Source organism: Chiloscyllium punctatum, chromosome 48 (genome assembly GCF_047496795.1).
Source record: "Chiloscyllium punctatum isolate Juve2018m chromosome 48, sChiPun1.3, whole genome shotgun sequence".
Lineage (NCBI taxonomy): Eukaryota > Metazoa > Chordata > Chondrichthyes > Orectolobiformes > Hemiscylliidae > Chiloscyllium > Chiloscyllium punctatum.
This window is the reverse complement of record NC_092786.1, coordinates 27,055,960-27,079,204: the sequence shown is the minus strand read 5'-3', so window position 1 is coordinate 27,079,204 and position 23,245 is coordinate 27,055,960. Positions and strand designations below refer to the sequence as shown.

Sequence of the window (23,245 nt, the reverse complement as noted above, 5' to 3'; positions counted from 1 at the left end):
GCTGTGCTGTTGAGAATGCTTTATCTGGATATATAATAAATGTAAATCCTATATAGGCAAGTCCTCTTCACCAATATATGAAATGGTATCTGTGTGATACAGTATCTGTTTTAGATATGAATGTGTTTCTATTTTAACAATAACATACTTAATGGCTACACAGTTGCCAGTAGGCCAGCTTTTTTTCCCCCAGATTTTAGTTTTGCCACCTGCCATGGTTGAATTCAACCCAGGGTCCTGAGAACATTAGTTTGGGGTTCTGGATTATTAGTCGAGTCACATTACTGCTACAGACCTCGTCCCAATATTTGAATTTGTTAATATTCTTATTGCAATCTCACCATCTTGGAACAAGAAAGATATCCCCTCCCCCAAACTTGCAAACTGACATGATTTCCAGGGGATGAGTAGTAAGAGATTTATTTTGCTGTTAAGTGAGTAATCACTGGAGAAACGAAGTTAGAAATGTTTTCATGCAGGTTATTAGAATCTGTTATTGTTTGACTGCCTTCCGCAGGAATCAATCAAAGGAAACTTAGTCACTATCAATTCATGGGAACAGGAGACCAATCAGTCCCTTAAATCTGCACCACAAATTGTTTTTATTATCTAGCTTGGTTGACCATACCTCCATAACCTTACTCAGCAAGAAACTACAGATATGAATCTCCAATTTGACCCATTAAAATTGACATCCCATAGCTTTTAAGAAAATAGTTCCAGATTTCTAATGCCCTTTGTGAAAAAATATTTACTGATTTGATTCCTAAAAGTCATAGCTGTAATTGTAACATTATACATTCCCCTACCACCAGAAATAGTTTGCTTACACTGTCAAATCTCTTCTTTTTAAACATCTCCATTCAAGCTCAACTCGAGCCTCTTGCCTTTAGTGAGGCAGTGCTAAGGAAACACCAAATTAAGATAGTCATAAAAAAAGAGTCAGATGTACAGCATAAAAAAGGCCTTTGGTCTATCAGGTCTGTGCCAGTCAAAGCAAGAACCTAACTATTCTACTCTATGTTAGCACTTAGCCTATAGCCAGGCATGCCTTAGCATCATGTGTACACTAAATATTACTAAAATGTTATGAGGATTTCTGTCCATACCATCCTTACAGGCAGTGGGTTCCAGATTCCTGTCACCCTCTTGGTGAAGAAAATATTTCTTCTCACCCACTCTAAACCTCTTGTCCCTTACCTTAAATCTATAATCCCTGGTCATTGGTTCTTCCACCAAGGGAAAAGTTCCTTCCTGGGTGTGTGTGTGTGCACGCACGTCTGTGTGTTTGTGTGTGAGAGAGAGAGAGAGAAAGAGATTTTTGGCAGGGGATGCTGTATGTGGTCAGTAGCAGGAGGTTTCCTTGCCCATAATTTGATTTGGTGCCAGAAGACTTCATGAGTCAGAGGCAACAATGAGGATTTCGGGATAATCGTTTCCTAACTGTTTACCTCTGTGCTGCTACCTCTGGTGAACCTGTCCCAGTACTGAGATGGAATGTACCCAGGAATGATGTTAGTGGTGTCTGGGAAATTCTCCATCAATTATGATTTAGTGAGTTTCACTGTTAGGCTGCTGTTTGAGTAGACTGAGAGAGAGTTCTCTCTATTTTGGCAGTAGCCCCCAAATATTGGTATGGACACCCTTTGCCGGGTTGCCAAGGTATAATCAAGGCCAGGTGGTCTGTCTCATTTCATTAATTTCCTTGGTTACTTCGCAGTTTGACACTTCAACATTATATATGACTCCACAGTTGATGAGGCCAGGCAAGGATGGCAGATTTTCTTCCCTACAGGGCACTTGTGAACAATCAATAATGATTTCATGGTTACCATTAGACTAACTTTTTAACTCCAGATTTATTAACTGAATTCAATTTTTTGGGATTTGAACCTAAGTCCTCAGGACATTAGAGCAGCACAGTGGCTCAGTGGTTAGCACTGCTGCCTCACAACGCTAGGGACCCTGGTTTGATTCCAGCCTCAGATGACTGTGCAAACTCCACACAAACATTCTCCCCATGTCTGCGTGGGTTTCCTCCGGGTGATCCAGTTTCCGCCCACAGTCCAAAGATTTGCAGGTCAGGTGAATTGGCCATGCTAAATTTGCCCATAGTGTGAGGTGCATAAATTAGAGGGAAATAGGTCTTGGAGGGTTAGTCTTCCGAGGGTCGGTGTGGACTTGTTGGATCGAAGTACCAGTTTCCACACTGTAGGGAATCTAATCCAATCTAATCGGTCTGGGCTCTGGATTAATAATTGAGTATATGACTAAGCCACTGCCGATAGCATTCAACTGCAGCATAGTTCAAGTTTTTTAGCCAGTGCTGGCTCTTTAAATATATGATTGAGTTCCCCTTGGAGTTTACACTACAGTTTGAGGTTACAGCATTCAAAGGGTAGTCAGCACTAATTGAGGGATCACTATTTTTATATGTCCAGCAATAATTACACGACAAAACCGCACTCTGCACTGCCACGTGGAACAGCTGCGAACCACCCAACACACTGGAAAACAGATAACTTATGCAATTGGGACAAATGTTTGGGAGTTATCACAGGAGTCACAGGTTACATTAGTTTTCAATTTTTCAAACCTGAATCTGTACAGTTTGAAGTAAGTTTTATACGACAGTTTGTAACCTTGGTTTGAGTGTGATTGCTCAATATAACTCAGGGAGAAACTCTAAGCGGTGACATGAAAATAATACTTTGTTTTTTTTTCAGGAGTTGTATACAGTACAATGTGATGTAGAACTCTAGCCTGAAATTCATCTTAAAAATTTGATGCACTGTTTTGTGGTAGAAATAGATACATCCTGACCAGGCTCCAGCAAAAAAAAACATTCCTGGGAATAATGCTGATCTGATGCTGTAAAGGAGAGTCTTGGTAGCCTTGAATAGCATAAGAGAAAGGAAATTATGAAGCAAGGGACTTGCAGCCTTAATTGCCTCCATTTTCATGAGATTTTCCATAAAAGTTTGCGGTTAATTATAATTGTTACTACAATAAGCCAGCTTTCGTACCTGTTTCTGATGACCTGGCAGTGGATTGATACCGATGTTTTGTATTCATTAAATCAGGTTTTTAAATGAGGCTCAAATAAATTGTTTCTTTTCAGAGTAAAAATAACAATTTCTGAGCCAAAGACAGCAACAGTGAAGTTTAAGCAAAATACCTCCTGAAATTAAAAAAACATTGTGTTGTTCCAGGTGAAATATAAACATTCAAAAACACCACAGGGCCAGTCACAAACACTAATGAACCTTCATCAGGCTTTGAATTCAAACTAAATTGTTTGGAGAATTTTTTTTTTATTTTTGGGAAATTAGCATCACCAGCTAGGCCCTAATTTATTTCTATCTGTAATTACCGTCGAGACGGTGGTGGTAAGATGTTTTCTTGAACCAGTGGTGTATGTACATGGTGCTGTTGGGGAGGGAGTTCCAGGATTTTGATCTGAGGCAAGGAAGGAACAGTGATGCAGTTCAAAGTCAGCATGATGTGTGATTTAGAGAGGAACTTAGTAGTGATGGTGTACCCTTGTATCAGTCCATGTCCTTCTTGGTCAAAGGATTGTTAACCTTTTTACATGGGTGGGGGAGGGACCACATTTCCATTTAATACAACAGTAAACTTCTTACATGCTCTTTTGGTAAAGAAGCATAAATGGAGAAAGAAAAATATTAAGCCCTAGGTCTTGATCTCCAGGGGACAAGGGGTTGAACTTGAAAGTTGAGTTTAACTGATGCTGACATTGGGTTGCCTCTGATACGTATAGTCAGAACTCCGCTCTGTGGAGCTTACACAAAAATTGATGCCTTTCAGCCTGGATTTGTCAGGCAGGAGGAAGAATGAGCCAGATCACCACTCCCAGTCTCACACTCACACCCATCCACCCTCTCATCCATTCCTCTCACCCCCATAACCCTTCATCTAACCCACACAACCCCCCCCCCCCAACCCACTCCTTACTGCCTCAGCCTCAAACCCCATCATACATTCCCCCCATCTCTCACCCCAATATTCCCCCTCAGCAGGTCCATTCCTGGAAAATACAAAACATGTACAAATTTCTGAATGTGTAAAGGGACCAACATATTTGCAGGAATGTTTGCTCGTGCTGTTGGTAGGGGGGGTCAAACTAATTTGCCGAAAAGATGGTGGTTAGGGAGCGATACAGTGGCTCAGTGGTTAGCACTGCTGTCTCACAGCGCCAGGGACCTGGGTTCAATTCCATCCAACATTCTCCCTGTGCCTATGTGAATTTCCTCCGGGTACTCTGGTTTCCTCCCACAATCAAAAGATGTACAGGTTAGGTGAACTGACCATGCTGAATTGTCCGTAGTGTTCAGGGATGTGCAGGTGCATTAGTCAGGAGTAAATGTAGAGTTATCGGGTAGGGGAATGGGTCTGGATGGGTTACTCTTTGGAGAGTCAGTGTAGACCTATTTCCAGTGTCGAAGGGCCTATTTCCACACTGTTGGGATTCTGTGATGGTGTACAGAGTGGAGGTACAGTTGGGCGTGATGCACCAATAAAGAGAGGAAGTCACTGCCTGAAAGGGTGGCAGAGCAGAATCCATCACACAATTTAAGAATTATTTCTATCAAATCAAAGCACTGTAGCACACAAGGCTGTGAACTAAATGCTGAAAAATGAGACATTAGCAGAAAGATGCTTCATAACTGTGAGCAAAATGGGCTGAGAAACCTCTTTCCATGCTGTACAACTGATGCTCTCCTGTCAGTGCAATTTAGGGTTAAGGGAAAGCCCCAATCACAGCCAGTCTAGCTGTAAATTACACAATGCACAGAACAAAGGGACCTTGGTGTACAAGTCCACAGAACCCTGAAGATGTCAGAACGAGTAGACAGTATGGTGAAGAAGGGATAGCTAGGATTAGATTAGATTAGATTAGATTTCCTACAGTATGGAAACAGGCCCTTTGGCCCAACAAGTCCACACTGAGCCTCCGAAGAGTAACCCACCCAGACCAATTCCCCTACATTCACTCCTGACTAATGCACCTAACACTCGGATGTAGAATATTGTCTTTTTCCAACTCTATAAAGTATTGGTTAGGCCCAGTTGGAATTGCATGCAGTGCAATTACACATTACACATCCTTCTGATAGTGGAGAGAAGATTCACCAGGATGTTGCCTGGGATGAAAGGTCTCTGTTTTGAGGAGAGAGTGGATGGGCTTTGTTTTCCTTGAAGCAGAGGAATGTGATTGAGATTTACAAATTGAGAGGCATAGATTGTGGGAATCTTCTCTATAGCAGACATATCTAAAACGAGACAGCATAAGTTTAAGGTGAATAAGTAGTTTAAAGGGGATCTGATGAAATTTTTTCCACTCTGGGTGGTAGAAATATAGAATGTGCTGTCTGAGAAGGTGATGGAAGCAGATACTCTTGCAACCTAGTAAGAAGCATATGGGCCAGCATTTAAAATGCCATAGTAGGCTATGGGCTTTTGCCCGAAACGTCGATTTCGAAGCTACTTGGATGCTGCCTGAACTGCTGTGCTCTTCCAGCACCACTAATCCAGAATAGTAGGCTATTGACCAAGTACAGGTAAATCATAATCGACATAGTGGACCGAGGGGCCTGCTCATCTCCAGAACCATCTGGATGGGTATATGAATAGAAAGGTGTTGGAGGGATATGGGCAGGTGGGACTAGATCGGGTTGGGATATCTGGTCGGTGTGGACAGGTTTGACCGAAGGGTCTGTTTCCCTGCTGTACATCTCCATGACTCTCTAATGTGTGAATTTTTAAGACCCTTCCTCCACCTGGAAGTTTTTTGTGCTCAGTTCTGAGTTTGATTTATGGACCATACTAAACAAGGGGCAGATGTTGGAGTGCTGTGGTGAGAGTGCGCTGCACGGTGAAGGTTTCCGATGAGCTGCGCTTCTAAGAAGCGACTCTTCCTGAACAATACATTGTCACCATCAAAAGGAGGAAGATTGATCAGTTTTATCCTGATTTAAACTGTCTGCCATTTGGGGGTGAGAGGCTCCGACCCAGTCGTGTAGGCGGTGACAGGAACGAGGTGAATGGGGGCGGTGTCTGTAAGAGGCGGGCTCCTGGTGGAAGAGGCGGGCAGGTCGGCCGTCATTAAAGACACTCCGGGGGTGGGAGAGGGAGGCTCGATCCAGAAGAATGGAGCGGCCAAAGGGGAGAAGCCCAGGCTGGGGTGGCTACAGTAACACTCCCGCTGACTGAGCGGCATTGGGCAGACACTCTGAGGGGGAGGAGGAAGAGAGAGAGAGAGAGGCGGGGAAGGCCCGGGATGGCGCCCCGGAGCAGACACTCCTGGCTGGGCCTCCTCCTGGGCCTGGCCCTCGGTTTCGCCCTGGCCTCCCGGCTCCTCCCGCCCGGAGCCGGCCCTCTGAGCAGGCTGCAGCAGCAGCAGCAGCGGCGGCGGGGGGGGGGACTGGTTTGCGGCGGCGGCCGCCGCCCGGGACAGGGAGGCCGACAGGCCGCGCCGGAAGAGGCGGAGGCCTCGGGCTCGCGCTTGGTCTACGTGGGGGTGATGAGCGCCAAGAAGTACCTGAGGAGCCGGGCGATTGCTGCCCAGCGGACCTGGGCCCAGCACATCCCGGGCCGTGTGGAGTTCTTCTCCAGTGAGGGCTCGGACCTGAGCTTACCGCTGCCCCTGGTCGCCCTCCCCGGGGTTGATGACTCGTACCCGCCGCAAAAGAAGTCCTTCCTGATGCTCAAATACATGGCGGAGCGGCACCTCCAGGCCTTCGAGTGGTTCGTCCGCGCGGACGACGACACGTACATTCGCGGCGAGCGGCTGGAAAACTTCCTCCGGGGCCTCAACAGCAGCCAGCCGCTGTACCTGGGCCAGACCGGCCTGGGCACCCCGCAGGAGCTGGGCAAGCTGGCACTCGAGCCCGGCGAGAACTTCTGCATGGGGGGCCCGGGGGTGATCCTGAGCCGGGAGCTGCTCCGCCGGGTCCTGCCCCACATCGGCCAGTGTCTCCGGGAGATGTACACCACCCACGAGGACCTGGAGGTGGGCCGCTGTGTGCGCCGTTTCACTGGGGTCCAGTGCGCCTGGTCGTACGAGGTAAGGGAGGCCGTGGCAGCAGGACAGCGCCAACAAGGACACAGCCCCCTTACCCCCCCACCCCCCCGTCTCCCACCTCTCGCCCACCCCACCCCCCCGTCTCCCACCTCTCGCCCACCCCACCCCCCCGTCTCCCACCTCTCGCCCACCCCACCCCCCCCCCCCGTCTCCCACCTCTCGCCCACCCCACCCCCCCGTCTCCCACCTCTCGCCCACCCCACCCCACCCCCCCGTCTCCCACCTCTCGCCCCCACCCCCCCCCCGTCTCCCACCTCTCGCCCACCCCCCCCCCCCCCCCCGTCTCCCACCTCTCGCCCACCCCCCCCCCCCCCCCCCGTCTCCCACCTCTCGCCCACCCCCCCCCGTCTCCCACCTCTCGACCCCCCCCCGTCCCCGGTTTCCCCCCCCCCCCCGTCCCCGGTTCCCCCCCCCCCCGTCCCCGGTTCCCCCCCCCCCGTCCCCGGTTTCCCCCCCCCCGTCCCGTCCCCGGTTCCCCCCCCCGTCCCCGGTTCCCCCCCCCCCCGTCCCCGGTTCCCCCCCCCCCCGTCCCCGGTTCCCCCCCCCCCCCGTCCCCGGTTCCCCCCCCCCCGTCCCCGGTTCCCCCCCCCCCCCGTCCCCGGTTCCCCCCCCCCCCCCCGTCCCCGGTTCCCCCCCTCCGCCCCCGGTTCCCCCCCTGTCCCCGGTTCCCCCCCCCCCAGTCTCCCACCTCTCGCCCCCCCCCAGTCTCCCACCTCTCGCCCCCCCCCCCCCCCCAAGTCTCCCACCTCTCGCCCCCCCCCCCAGTCTCCCACCTCTCGCCCCCCCCCCCAGTCTCCCACCTCTCGCCCCCCCCCCCCCAGTCTCCCACCTCTCGCCCCCCCCCCCAGTCTCCCACCTCTCGCCCCCCCCCAGTCTCCCACCTCTCGCCCCCCCCCCCCCCAGCCTCCCACCTCTCGCCCCCCCCCCCAGTCTCCCACCTATCGCCGCCCCCCCCCAATCTCCTACCTCTCGCCCCCCCGAGTCTCCCACCTCTCGCCCCCGCCCCCCCGAGTCTCCCACCTCTCGCCCCCGCCCCCCCGAGTCTCCCACCTCTCGCCCCCGCCCCCCCGAGTCTCCCACTTCTCGCCCCCGCCCCCCGAGTCTCCCACTTCTCGCCCTCCCCCCAAGTCTCCCACCTCTCGCCCTCCCCCCAAGTCTCCCACCTCTCGCCCTCCCCCCAGTCTCCCACTTCTCGACCTCTGCCCTTGTCTCCTCCCTGTTCCCCTACCCCTCCCGTGTCCCACGGCCCCCCTCCCCGCCCGCCACCACGCCACCGACCCCCTTCTCGTTCCCCACTCTTTCCCCACTCTTCCCCCTCGTCCACCACCTCTCCCCTGCCCATCCTCTCCCCCCCCCGCCTCCCAGGTCGTAGTGTTGAGCTGAGAGTAGGGGTGGAGATTGTGTCTGGAGTGGGTATATATGTGGAAATGGTCTTGCTATAGGTGTCGTAAGTGGCCAAGTGCTTGGCAGTGTCAGAGGAAGCAGTGTGCTCAGCATTCACAGAAGTGATATTATCATTGGCAGTGAGGACAGCTGGAGTGACCGTGTGGTTAAAGGCATTTGGAGGAAGTGGGGGTAGAGTCTGGACTGGTCAAAGATGTCTGGGTCTGCAGGTGAATGTGAGAGAGTTTGGCGCTCTTTATGCTGTTTGCTTTTTCTCCACTCTATAAAACATTGGTTGAGAGTGTGGATTCTTCTGAGGATGAAGAACAGTAGGGTCTGGGAAAGAGGCCCTGATTTGGGTCAGGGTTGACTAGTGAGAGAAGATGGGGGCACATGGCAGCGAGTGTGGATCAAAGGATCCTTAAGGAGAACTCTTTCTGGAGGCTTTGGACATGCTGTTGGTTTTGGTTTTCATAGTTTGGTCCAACTTGAGATGGTCTGAATGTTGCCCAGAGTCGATGGGGGAATACGCCAACTTTGTAAGCAGGTGCTGAAGAAGGGGATGTGGCTGTAATAGCAGGATTGTTTCAGGACAAGGTCGAAAAGTTTCAGGGCGGAGGAGATCAATGGGAGACTGACCCACTGAGATATTTGCAGAGGGAGGAAGAAAACTTTGGGCTGATGAAAGATCACAACCTGCTCCCATACTCTTCTGCGCTGGTTGATCTGGTGTGCTTTTTCCAGCTCCACACTTTATCAACTCTGACTTTCCAGCATCAGCAGTCCTCACTACCTTCAGAAGAAATTTACCAGGATGTTGCTGGGTATGGAGGTTTGAGTTATGAAGGTAGGCTGGGACTCCTTTCCCTGGTGCGTAGGAGGTTGAAAGGTGATCTGATAAATTTTATAAAATAATGAGGTATAGGTAGAGTTAATGGTATTTATCTTTTCCCTAGATGGGATTTCAAGACTAGGTGGCACATTTTGCTTTAAAGTGAAAGGAGCGAGAGAGGTTTAAAAAAAGACAGGGTGAGGTCACATGTGGAATGAACTTCCTGAGGGAGTGGTGGATATGCATTCAATTACTACCTTTTAAAAGACGTTTGGATAGCTACATGAATAAGAAAGATTTGGAGGGATATGACCCAGGCAGGTGGCACTAGTTTAGTTTGGGATTATGTTCAGCATGGACTGGTTGGACCAAGGGGCTGTTTCCATGCTGTATTACTTTGATTCTATGTTGTGGGCTTGACGTTTGCATGCTGATATGATGTGTGACTGGCTTCTGGAAAATTTAAGTTTGTTTACTTAAGTCGCACTCTTTTAAAAAGGAAGAGGATCATCTCTGTAACAAATTAAATCAAAGAACAGTGGATGCTAGCGGTCTGAAATAAACAAAAATGAAAATTGCTCGAGAAACTCAGCAGGTCTGGCAGCATTTTTGGAGAAAATACAGAAAACAAAGTCCTGTGACCCTTCTCGAGATCCAGTTCTGAAGGAAGGGCCACAGGATTTGAAATGTTAACTCTGCTTTCTCTCCACAGATGCTGCCAGACCTGCTTTCCTCAGCTGCTTCATCAATGACCTTTCCTCCACCATCAGGTCAAAAGTTGGGGATGTTGTGCAATCATCAGCCAACGTTCAGCTCTATTTGCAACAACTCGGATACCAGAGCACCTGGAGGAAACCCACACAGACACAAAGAGAATATGCACACTCCACACGATCACCCAAGGTGGAATTAAATTCCTTGCACTGAAGCAGCAGTGCTAACCACTGAGCCACCATTCCACACAAATGCCAGGTTATCACCAGTAAGATTGAATTCAAGAGTCGTGAGGTGATGTTGCAGCTGTACAGGACTTTGGTTAGGCCACATTTGGAGTACTGTGTGCAGTTCTGGTCGCCTCACTTTAGGAAAGATGTGGAAGCTTTGGAGAGGGTGCAGAGAAGATTTACCAGGATGTTGCCTGGAATGGAGAGTAGGTCGTACGAGGATAGGTTGAGAGTTCTCGGCCTTTTCTCGTTGGAACGGCGAAGGATGAGGGGTGACTTGATAGAGGTTTATAAGATGATCAGAGGAATAGATAGAGTAGACAGTCAGAAACTTTTTCCCCGGGTACAACAGAGTGTTACAAGGGGACATAAATTTAAGGTGAACGGTGGAAGGTATAGGGGAGATGTCAGGGGTGGGTTCTTCACCCAGAGAGTGGTGGGGGCATGGAATGCGCTGCCCGTGGGAGTGGTAGAGTCAGATTCATTGGCGACCTTTAAGCGGCATTTGGATAGGTACATGGATGGGTGCTTAATCTAGGATAGAAGTTCGGCACAACATCGTGGGCCGAAGGGCCTGTTCTGTGCTGTATTGTTCTATGTTCTATGTTCTAAGAGAAATATAGCCACCGTCCTTTGACACTCAATGGTGTCACCATCACCGAATCTCCCACTATTTACATCCTGGGGATTATCATTGACCAGAAACCTCCTCTGAATGGGTGCAGGTCCAACAATACTTCAGAAACTTGTCACCTTCTAGGCCGAAGCTGCTTGCTTGACTGACCGCATCCACTACTGACACTCAGTTGCAGCAGTGTGTACTTTCTACACGTTACACTGCAGAAATCATCCAAGATCCTTGGACATAATCTTTCAAATTCATAGAAACCAAAAGACTGCAGATGCGGTAAATCAAACAAAAATAAAGTTACTGGAAAAACTCAGAGGTCTGGCAGTGTTTGTGAAGAGAAATCAGTTAATATTATGGGTCCGGTTCTGAGGAAGGGTTAATTCTGATTTCTCTTCACAGATGCTGCCAGACCTGCTGACCTTTTCCAGCCAATTCTGTTTTTGTTTTCCTTCCAAACTCGTGATCACTTCAATCTAGAATGACAAGGGCAGCAGATACGTGGGAACACCACCACCTTCAAGGCACTCCTTATCCTGACTTGAAAATATATGGCTGTTCGTTCACTGTCCCTGGATCACAATCCTGGGATTCTTCCCCTCGATGTTGTGGTTCTGTTCGCTGAGCTGGGAATTTGTGTTGCAGACCTTTCATCCCCTGTCTAGGTGACCCCCTCAGTGCTTGGGAGCCTCCTTTGAATCACTTCTGTGATCTTTCCTCCGGCATTTGTAGTGGTTTGAATCTGCCGCTTCTGGTTGTCAGTTCCAGCTGACCGTTGCAGTGGTTGGTATATTGAGTCCAGGTCGATGTGCTTATTGATTGAATCTGTGAATGAGTGCCATGCCTCTAGGAATTCCCTGGCTGTTCTCTGTTTGGCTTGTCCTATAATAGTAGTGTTGTCCCAGTTGAATTCATGTTGCTTGTCATCTGCGTGTGTGGCTACTAAGGATAGCTGGTCGTGTCGTTTCGTGGCTAGTTGGTGTTCATGGATGCGGATCGTTAGCTGTCTTCCTGTTTGTCCTATGTAGTGTTTTGTGCAGTCCTTGCATGGGATTTTGTACACTACATTGATTTTGCTCATGCTGGGTATCGGGTCCTTCGTTCTGGTGAGTTGTTGTCTGAGAGTGGCTGTTGGTTTGTGTGCTGTTATGAGTCCTAGTGGTCGCAGTAGTCTGGCTGTCAGTTCGGAAATGCTCCTGATGTATGGTAGTGTGGCTAGTCCTTTGGGTTGCGGCATGTCCTCATTCCATTGTCTTTCCCTTGGGCATCTGTTGATGAAATTGCGCGGGTATCCATTTTGAGGACATGCCACCACCCAAAGGACTAGCCACACTACATACATCAGGAGCATTTCCGAACTGACAGCCAGATTCAATCAATAAGCACATCGACCTGGACCTAGTATACCGACCACTGCAACGGACAGCTGGAACTGACGACCGGAAGCGGCAGATTCAAACCACTACAAATGCCGGAGGAAAGATCACAGAAGTGATTCAAAGGAGGCTCCCAAGCACTGAGGATGTCACCTAGACAGGGGATGAAAGGTCTGCAACACAAATTCCCAGCTCGGCGAACAGAACCACAACAACGAGCACCCGAGCTACAAATCTTCTCTCAAACTTTAAATTCTTCCCTTCATGGGTCAACCCACAGCAGGTGGAGTGCACTCAAGAAGGCAGCTTGCCACCACCTTTTCAAGGGCAAACTGGGTTATGCAATAACTGCTGGCCACCAAGCAATGCCACATCCCAAAATTGGTATTTAAAACAAAAATTGTCATTGTTTCATTTTAGCAACGTGAGTAGTGAAAGGGATGGACATGGAGTTGTAGTATGTTCAGTTATTGATTAGGTTTGAAATGAGATAAGGTTTCAACAGTGGCCTCTCAAATCTAGGTCTGGCCTTTGAAACTGTAATGCAAGCTGGCGTGTTTTGCTAAGGATGGTTAGGAAACTGTCCAGGAAGTATATAAATTGACCTTCTTTGTTTTCCTAATATTGTCATTTTAGATTAATGTGTCAGTTTTATAGCCAGTTTGTCTTCAAAGCTGTAACAATACTTTCTCATTTGCTGTTGGATCTCTCCCTCACTGGGCAGGGATGCAAGAGCCCTTTTGAAAAGTGAGACCTTCCACAATGAGCAACTCGTCTTGGCTCATCACATTTAAATGAGAAATGAATTAATTCTGGTTTATGAGACATTGAAATTTTGAAGAATGAAAGCCAAATTGTTAAGAGGCAGGGTTTGTTACAGTTAGCTGGAAGGAGTCCAGTTATTACCAGTTGATACCCTCTTCTATCATAGATGAGTTTGTGTGGATATTATTTACTTTGGAGTTTTGTAAGGCAGTTGGTGAAATTGCTTCTTACCTCTGACAGAATTCAGAGATTGCCTCGCCAGAAAGTAGCTAACAATAATTAAACTGAAAAAGAGCTAAGATGGGGTCAGTCTGCTGATGGATGTTTGGGTCCAGGTCATACACCTTTTACATACATAAGGGCTCGGAAATCTCTCACTTTGAACCTGAGCTCTATAAAAATATTTTGTATATAAATTAGAGTTAGTACAAATTGAGTATTGCTTAATTTTTTTTTGAAATTTTTCTCCTTTTGGTATTTTTTGTAAATTGACAACTTGAGAGGAAAAGCAACATTTTTTTTACTGCATGTGGAGAGGGTGCAGATTGATTGGCAAGTAGAGTATTGCTGTGAAGAATGAGCCACTTAATGCTGGTATAACAGTTAAACGCAGTTAACTGCTGGATTTTGTTTGAAATTTTGAACAAGGCAAATTGAATCTGATTAGTTGAGGCATCACCCTGAGAAATAAACCAGCAAGTGTCTGTCATTGATTTTGTCCCGTTGGAACAAAGTTTAGCTGTTAATTGTCTGTCTGTTTGTCAGTCTTCAATTAGTGCATTCTATATGGCAATGCCTCTATAAATGAACACAGTCCCCTGTGCAGAGATGTTAAGGTATTGTTGACTAAATTTTAGCTTTAGTGAAAGACCAAAAGCTCTGACAAAATTGGGTTGTGCAGGAGTGTTAGGACTAGTAATTTTGCATCCATGTTGTTAGTCTGAATTTCAAAATTTTTGATTAATGTTTATACTGGCTCCAAACAAAAATACTACAGCAGACAAATGAGCATAACCTATTTAATATAGCTATTTATATTGTAGTTTTTGTAACTCCCTTCAGTAAATGAAGGCCACCTTATTTCATTTTCTTAAAACCATCCTATATGGTTAATTGCAACTGGCTTCTCAGCTTTTCACAGTAACTTCAGATTGCTTAACCTAGAGTGTACTAGATCCTTACTGTACTCTTTGTTTATTGATGCTTTAACTGATTTTTCTAATTCTTTGCCAACTCTTTGAGTAAACCTGGCACTTTGTAAGACCTCTGGGATTCTCTAGTGGTTGGACACTGCAGTACAGTTTGTTCCTTTATTCTTTCCCAAGTTACTCATTTAGTGAGTGATTGAGAAACATCCCCAAAATTTTCTGATGGTCTTAAATTCTCCGCACGTACCTCAAAGTGAGCTATGCTAGTTAAGGTTTGGGTTGCTGGGGTCTCTGTTCTGTATTTGGCACAAACAGGCCTTGTGCACCGCAACAAAAAAACAAGGTGCTTTCTGTACATCTGCTCTGAACATAGTAAACTGGGCTGCACATTCCTTGCTAATTCTGGCTTGCTCTGAGCCCTAACTCCCACCTGGAGCAGATTCTGCTTTTTTGCTCTGGGAGTAATCAAGAAATTCAATCTGAGCCTGATGTGAAAGGAACCTTTAGTGAGTCGTACAGCAGGGGGAATCTCTGAAGGATTTGGAAACTAATATTTACAATGATAACAAGTAACCACTGGGGAGTTGCATGAATTTGGCAATTTTAATATGTCTATGTTGTATTGGGAACTGTGACTGCTTAATTATGTAAATGTACAAAGTATGGTGAATGTTGAAAATCCACATCAAGGTTCCAAAGATTTGAGGAAGTCTTCCATCACCTCCGCAATTTTTCAGAAACACTGTGGCATTCTTCATTATAAGAGAAAACTCCACTTCATCTGGTTTGTGATTCTGCCTCTAATAGTGTGGAAGTATTAGATATTACCACCCCTCCCTGTCCCCCCACAACCACCCACTTGCCTGCCTCCCATCATGCAGTGAGAGTGACAGCCATTGAAATTAAGGCTGCATTTGACTGTTAGGCATCAAGGGCCCTCTCCAAAACTGGAATCAATGGTAACTGAGGAGGTGGGGTGAAACTCTCCACTCGTTTGAGTAATTCCTGGCACGTTAAATGGGTGTGGTTGTTGGCAGTCAGTCATGTCACCTCCACAACATCTCTGTAAGAGTTCCTCAGGGTAATATGAGGTCAGCCATTTTCAGTTGCTTCATAGATGACCTTCACTCCATCGTAAGGTCAGAAGTAGGGATGTCCAATTTGCAATAATCAATGTAACTCAGCATCATTTGTAACTCTTCAGATTTGAAATGCAACAAGACCTGGACAATATCCAGTCTTAAGCTGACAAGTGGCAAGTAACATTCAAGCTATACAAATGCTAGGCAATGACCTCTAAGAAGAGGCAATCTAACCACCACCCCTGACATCAATGGTGTTTTCATCTCCCATTATTAACATCCTGGGGTTTACCGTTGACCAGAGACTGAACTTGGTTTGCCATATAAAAACAGGGGTTACAAGAGTGGCCACGCTTGAGGTATTGCATTCAGTTCTGGTCACTGCATTATAGGAAAGATGCGGAAGCTTTGGAAAGGGTTCAGAGGAGATTTACTAGGATGTTGCCTGGTATGGAGGGAAGGCCTTATGAGGAAAGGTTGAGTGACTTGAGGTTGTTTTCGTTAGAGAGAGGTTTGAGAGGTGACTTAATTGAGGCAAAAAAATCAGAGGGTTACAATAGGGTGGACAGTGAGAACTTTTCTCCTCAGAAGGTGATGGCCAGATTAAGAGGACATGGCTAGAAACTGAGAGGTGATAGATGTAGTACAGAAGTCAGAGGTGGTTTCTTTACTCAGAGTAGTAGGGGTGTGGAATGCACTGCCTGCAACAGTAGTAGACTCGGCAACTTTAAGGGCATTTAACTGGTCATTGGATAACATATGGATGAAAATGGAATAGTGTAGGATAGATAGGCTTCAGAATGGTTCCACAGGTTGGCGCAACATAGAGGGCCTGTACTGTGCTGTTATGTTCTTAGAGATTGTCAGAGGCTAGGAATACTGTAGTGAATAACTTCCCTCTTGACTCCACAAAGCCTTTCCAAAATACTCCCCACTTGCCTGGATGAGCCCCGCTTCAACAACACTCGAGCTCAGCACCACCCAGGACAAAGCAGTCCCCTTTTATTGGCATCCCATCCACAAATGTCCATGTCTGGTTTCTCCAACGCCATGTAGCAGTATGTATGATCTGCAAGATGCAGTGTGGAAAATTTAGGACTGTCATCCATCTAGGAGGATAAGATGTGTGAGAATATCACTGTCTGCATCCTGACTTGGAAATATATTATTGTTCATTCACTTTGGGTCAACATCCTGGAATTCACTCCCAGGGGCTGCAGTGGTTCAATAAATCAGATCACCAACACCTTCTCAATGGTAGCTAACGATGAGCAATAAATGCTGCCGATCAATGAGGCCCAAATACTATGAGAGACAATTTTTAAAAAATTGTACAACTTAGAATATTGTCTGGAAAATTCACACGCTGGGTTTAGAATATAGAACAGTACAGCGCAGAACAGGCTCTTCGGCCCTCGATGTTGCACCAACCTGTGAACAATTCTTAGCTCGTCCCCCTACACTGTCCCAAAATCATCCATGTGCTTATCTAAGGATTGATTAAATCTCCCTAATGTGGCTGAGTTGACTGCATTAGCAGGTAGGGCATTCCACGCCCTTACCACAATCTGAGTAAAGAACCTGCCTCTGACAGCTGTCTTAAATCTATCACCCCTCGATTTGTAGTTATGCCCCCTCGTACACGCTGATGTCATCATCCTAGGAAAAAGTATTTCACTGTCTATCCTATCTAATCCTCTGATCATCTTGTATGTCTCTATCAGGTTCCCCCCTTAGCAGCCTTCTTTCTAATAAGAACAGACCCAAGTCTCTCAGCCTTTCCTCATAAGACCTTCCCTCTAGACCAGGCAACATCCTGGTAAATCTCCTCTGCACCTTTTCCAATGCTTCCACATCCTTCCTGTAATGAGGCGACCAGAACCGTACACAATATTCCAAGTGTGGCCGCATCAGCATTTTGTATAGTTGCAGCATGATATTGCAGTTCTGGAACTCAGTCCCTCTACCAATGAAACCTAACACACTGTATGCCTTCTTAACAGCACTATCCACCTGGGTGGAAACTTTCAGGGATCTATGTACATGGACTCCAACATCCCTCTGTACATCCACACTACCAAGAATCTTTCCATTGACCAAATACTCTGCCATCCTGTTATTCTTCCCAAAGTGCATCACCTCACATTTAGCTGCATTGAACTCCATTTGCCACCTCTCAGCCCAAGTCTGCATTTCATCCAAGTCCCCCGCAACCTGTAACATTCTTCCAAACTGCCCACTACTCCACCGACTTTATTGTAGTCTATAAATTTACTAATCTATCCACCTATGTCTGCGTCTAAGTCATTTATTAAAATGACAAACAGCAGTGGTCCTAAAACAATTCCTTGTGGCACACCACTAGTAACTGGACTCCAGGCTGAATATTTTCCATCAACCACCACTCGCTGTCTTCTTAAAGAAAGCCAGTTTCTAATCCAAACTGCTAAATCACCCTCTATTCCATGCCTCTGCATTTTCTCCAGCAGCCTACCATGTGGAACCTTATCAAAGGCTTTACTGAAGTCCATGTATACCACGTCAACTGCCCTACCCTCATCTACATGCTTGGTCACCTTCTCAAAAAATTCATTGAGGTTTGTGAGACACAACCCGTCCTTGATAAAACCATGTTGACTATCTGAAATCAAATTATTGTTGCTAGATGATTATAAATCTTATTATCCTTTCCAAATCCTTTCCTACAACAGAAGTAAGGTTCACTGGTCTATAATTACCAAGGTCATCTCTGCTGTCCTTCTTGTTAAGCTGGTGCTAGTTTGAAAAGTTAGCTTTCACCAAACACTTTTTTAGACCGTGCATTGAAATTGAACTTTAAATGGAGCTGAACTCATGTCATGTACATTCTGAGGTGCTTTTTTTTCTAGTCTGTGATTTTAATCTCATAACATTACACTCCAACAGGCCTACCTCCAGCACTATGCAACCAATAAACAGATTGAAACCTCGCTGTAACTGGGAGTCACTATTATCAGCCCCATTGCAAAAGTGCAAAGGGCTTATCTTAACAAGTTGGCTAAAAATATCCAAATACTGTATATTAGCTGACTCTGTTGTTCTGTGGCTACAGTGTGTATCCATGCTGAAAATTATTTTTTCCCTTTTAATGGCCAACTTGTGAGATGCCTTATCGCAAAATGTAAGAAGGAGCGAATAGAGAGTAAGCAGACTGTTTCAAACTAACCTGATTTGCACAGATGTCCACCACTTAAAATATTAGATCCACGGCGTGCAAGCTCTCCTTTTGCCAGAGTTGTATATCTTGCTACTTTGATGTTTCAAGTCCCAGTAAATGTCAGCAATCACTCAATAAGTGATTGTCCACCGAGAAAATTTGGTGTCACCAGTCATGGGTTCTTCAGGTCTGGTGAGACTGATGAGCCTGTTCCTAGAGCCGCATCTCTGATCACACACATTTGCTCGGTGTTTCCAGGAAGTGAAAGTGGTCCTTGATCACCGCTATTCCTTGCTCTGGTTCCTTGTTTGTATTTCCTCTTGCTGCCAGATGTTCTTGAAGAATTGTGTCCCTTCTTGCAAGAATTTCCTTCAAATCTATTTCTTCCCAGCATTTCTTGAGGGAAGTCTTTGAAGCAGTTCCTTTGCCTTCCTTAAATTGGATGAAGATTATTTGGTTTGGTATTTTGAATTCAGGTATCCTCAGCATGTAGATAGACCAGTAGAGGTGGTTTCTGCTGGTGCCATTAGCTGCTTCAAGGACACTAGCTGGGAGGACAGGCATACTAACAGTATGGAGAATCCGTCACTGTGTTGACATGGTACTTCTCAAGGGTCTAGATGGCATTCGTGGCATAGTCCAATAGGTCATTTAGAACATAGAGCAATACAGCGCAGAACAGGCCCTTCGGCCCTCGATGTTGCGCCGACCTGTGAACTATTCTCAGCTCGTCCCCCTACACTATCCCAAAATCATCCATGTGCTTATCTAAGGATTGTTTAAATCTCCCATTTAAATGTACTAATCCACTGGCAACAGATTTCCATTCATCCAGAGGCAATACTAAGTAGAGTATCCATAGCTAGAAGCATTATGCATTTAACATTAATCTCAATGAGTCAGATGTTAGGTTATTATAACAGAAGAGCGTTGTAAAGTAGCTTGTGGGAAATGTAGATTCACATGGCTGCCAATGAGTCGTAACATGTCCTAATGACTGGTGTTGGTCATTGTCCTGCTACACAAATGTGTTTAGGATGAAAAGATTTAGTATCTTATCCCCTTAGGTTTCTGCTTAAGCACCTCCTTTTCCCTTTGAGAAGGGGTCTACATGGACGTGCTAAAGGTTCTTTCAGATAAGTGCTTGTTGATCTCCAGTTCCCCCTTCCAGAGGTGTTTGAAGTCTGCTAAATGTATTTTGCATTAATCAAACTGACTGAAGGGGTATCACCTTGAGGAAATGGATTACCATCATGAAACATGATTTTGTTGACATGATTTTTAATGCTGTGATCTTCAGGTTATAACCTGAAAGGACTTTTTCCAGGCAAGTATTGGATTTCATTGCATGACCTAAATTTACTGAGTACAGGTCTAAGGGGTTGTTTGTCACTGCTTACTCCTTTGTCCATGTTTAATTGGTGTATTTTCTATCTGTACATATACGTAGTCTTAGGTAACATGTTTCAACAGTACTCTTCCTAAATGGTGATGCAGGACTTTCTCCTATGATTTATTATGTCCCATAAGGCATCATTGCAAGGCTCCCTAAGATCAGGTCAGACCGCAAGAAGGGATGCAAGTTGAAATTTTGAAATCACAAGCTCAGAGGTCACCATGGCTGGCATGGATCTGCATTCAAGTTACAAAAGCTGTGCTCCTTCTTTAACAAGTGCTTTGCTTTCTCAGCCTCATCCACTCCTGCAGTTCTCACTGAGGGGTTGTGATAATTTTCAAGCCTATGTAGGTGTAGTAAGGAATAAAGCATGGGAGGCTCTGCATTAATGTATCTAAACCAGCATAGTGTGACAAATGAACGGACTGAGACCTATCTGTAACTAGGAACAGTTTGACAGCTCCATAACAGTAGTGCTAGTTGTCTCACTGCATTGCTTTCTGACATTTATCCATGCTGACAAAGCCATCATCTTTCATAATGCCCATCCAGTGGGATTGAAATCTACTTGATCAGTGTCAAATCTTGCATTGAGGGGATGGGGGAGCAAATTGATTCTTTGGGATTAACTTGATTTTGTGATTACACCAGTTGCGGGTAGAAAATTGTCCAAATCGTTACCTGATTCCCAACAAAAGTTAGACCCATGCAAGTCCTTAGCTTTTGGATCCTTTATTTTAAAAATAAAATCAGTATGCAGTCCTGAACTAGTGAGCAATAGCAATCATATGGAGTATAGTAGTTATTTTCTTGCCTGGTAAAACCCAAGTTTGGGTCTAACGCTGCCTATATAAACCCATGCTTCAATGAAAGTAGTAATTATCATGGGCAGAATTGAACTTTTAAGACTGTGTTGAAATGTTCATGTTTCATTTTTCATTTGCTCAAATTCTGAGTTTTCACTGTTTACCAATGGGTGTCTTTTTTTAAGAGATGTTTCAATGTAGGTAATGCTTGACAATATTTTGGAGTATATTTTGTCGCTGCAGAAATTGCAGCAGGCAATTTGAGCACAGTGAATCTCAGACAGGATTTCCTCAGTACTGCATTGGACTGTATACTTAAGTCTGTGAGATAAGACTTAGAATCTTCTGACAGATCCCCCAAAGCTACACGTTGCCTTCAAAGTTGTGTTTTTGTCTATACAAACTTGGATTTGCATATATGCAATCTGTTTCCATTTATTTTAAAAAAAACTATTCTTTGATTATGGAAGAAGTTGCCAATATTGACTTGTCACACTAACTGAAACTATCTCATTGCAGCTGCTAAACACTGTAATGACATAATTACAGGAGATTAGTCCTCTGAGCACCAGAATGATTTCTGTTTGAAATGGAAACAGGAATTTTAATGGGAATGTTTCCAAGGGACACAGTGACTTTAATTGCTGTTTAAATTTCAGTTACACCTCATGGACTGATTTGGGAAGCTTCATCCAAGTGTAACAAATATGTGGCATTATTCCATGTTGAATGTATTTTAACTTCATTAACACTTGTTAGTCAATAATAAAGTTCGTGTTAACCTTTATCCAGCAGAACCTGTAATGGTTGTAAGCAACTGGCATTGGTGAAAGTGAAACATCTATATGGTTCAAATGCCAGTCAAGCAGTTAAATGGAATACTCCAACCGTGAGGACTTGTAAAGAGGTACTAAGGTAAAGAGTAGGGGTAGTCACTTTATGCAAGTTTGGTATCTTCGAACTGCTCAGTCAAGCACATGCTGGATTTATAGCTTAACTTTCAAAGGTTACTGCAGTCATGTGGTTAAGATCCATGGCATTAACTACTTCAAACATTAACCATTGAGAAATGTTAATGGTGTTCTATAGCAATATATGCAAGCCTAACTCTGCAGCAACAGCCAACAGCATTTAAATGCCAATTTTAAATTTGCAAATTTCTTAGTTAAGGCAGTGCAGGAAGAGAAGGTCTTGCCACTCAGATGCAGCAGTCTGAAACATCATGTCCATGTCTGAGGAGTTTACAGAGTGGGACCCAGAATTTTCACTTTGGCAGCAGTGTTTATGGGCATGTTGGCAAATACTAGAAAGAACGGGTATTGCATTAGAAAGGGGACGTTGGTGCTAAGGACTGATATCTCGTTTTACATGGCACTCAAGCCTTAAAGAGTTGGTTCTTGTACTGTCCTTGGATATATAATTATTAAGTTAAGTAGCAGGCCTACCTGAAATCAATGCAGCTGGAGAATGGGGAAAGCTGCTTTAGTGGTGAAGTGGTAGTGTCCCTACCTGTGATTCAGAAAGCATAGATTCAAGTTTCATTTGTTCCAGAGATGTATCATAACATCCCTGACAAGGCTGTTTGTTTTTAAAAAGGAATGACCAAGTTTCATCAAATAATAGCTACTCTGCAATGCTAGAGATTCACATTCAGGAGTAACCAATCTTGACTCCTGATTGCACCATTATCCTCAGAATGAATGGTTTGTGTTCAAGATGTTTCCATAGTTCCAGCAATTGTACTGAAATTGACTGGCCATGGCTTTTTAAAAGGTTCTGCAAAAACTGGTGTCATGTCACTATACATTTGGCTGTTCAATATATATTGCCTTTTATGTTATATTTGGGCATAATGTTGAGGTGCTAGTGTTGACCTGGGTGGACAAAGTTAATCTCACAACACCAGGTTATAGTCCAACAAGTTTATTTGGTAGCAATAGTTTTTAGAGCTCTGCTTCTTCGTAATATTTGGAATCGTTGCTGTAATCCTCAGTCAAATCAGCAAACTGTCATGAAACCGTTTGAAGTAATGCGAGAAACCACAATAAACCGGGAGTAACTTAAATGAAACAAAATCCTTGGTGACTTCAAATTAATGATGACAAAGTAGGACCGGTCGAGATAAACGTTTGGTCATATAGCCCCCCTCCCCAGCTCATCCACAGACTTTGCCACCTTCACTTATTCAATTTTATGAAATAACACAAAACGAATTAATTTTAAAATTGAAATAAAAATTTAGTTTTAGCATTGTGGTCAATTTTGCATGAAAGCTTGGTCACGTGGTGCTCTTCATGAATACTTTTACTGTGTCCCCTAGTCTGGTCTATACTTTGTTTTCCAGTGTGGTGTTGATGTATTAATGTTGCTTTCTTTCCCTAAAATTAAAGTGGATTCAAATTTGCACCTTACTTTGCTTTTAAGTTATTCACCTTCCTCAACCTATATATTTCTGGGAATAGATTGTTAACCAATTTCGACAAAAAACATAGACCCATTTTCATCAAATAGGAAGTTGAAAGGAGAGAGTCAGAGTTGTGCTAATCTGCCAGTTTATCCATCTCATTTGTTTTGATATGAGATA

At 45.2% G+C, this 23,245-nt stretch overlaps 1 protein-coding gene across 1 annotated transcript in view; it reads left to right on the top strand.

The window, feature by feature from the left end:
* The first annotated feature begins 6,117 nt into the window (after positions 1 to 6,117).
* chsy1 (chondroitin sulfate synthase 1) overlaps positions 6,118 to 23,245 on the top strand; it is a 34,366-nt gene continuing 17,238 nt past the window's right edge. Inside the window, exon 1 of the mRNA XM_072564900.1 lies at positions 6,118 to 7,087. Coding sequence (XP_072421001.1) covers positions 6,302 to 7,087 — 786 coding nt within the window. The 5' untranslated portion in view covers positions 6,118 to 6,301. The remainder of the gene's footprint in view (positions 7,088 to 23,245) is intronic.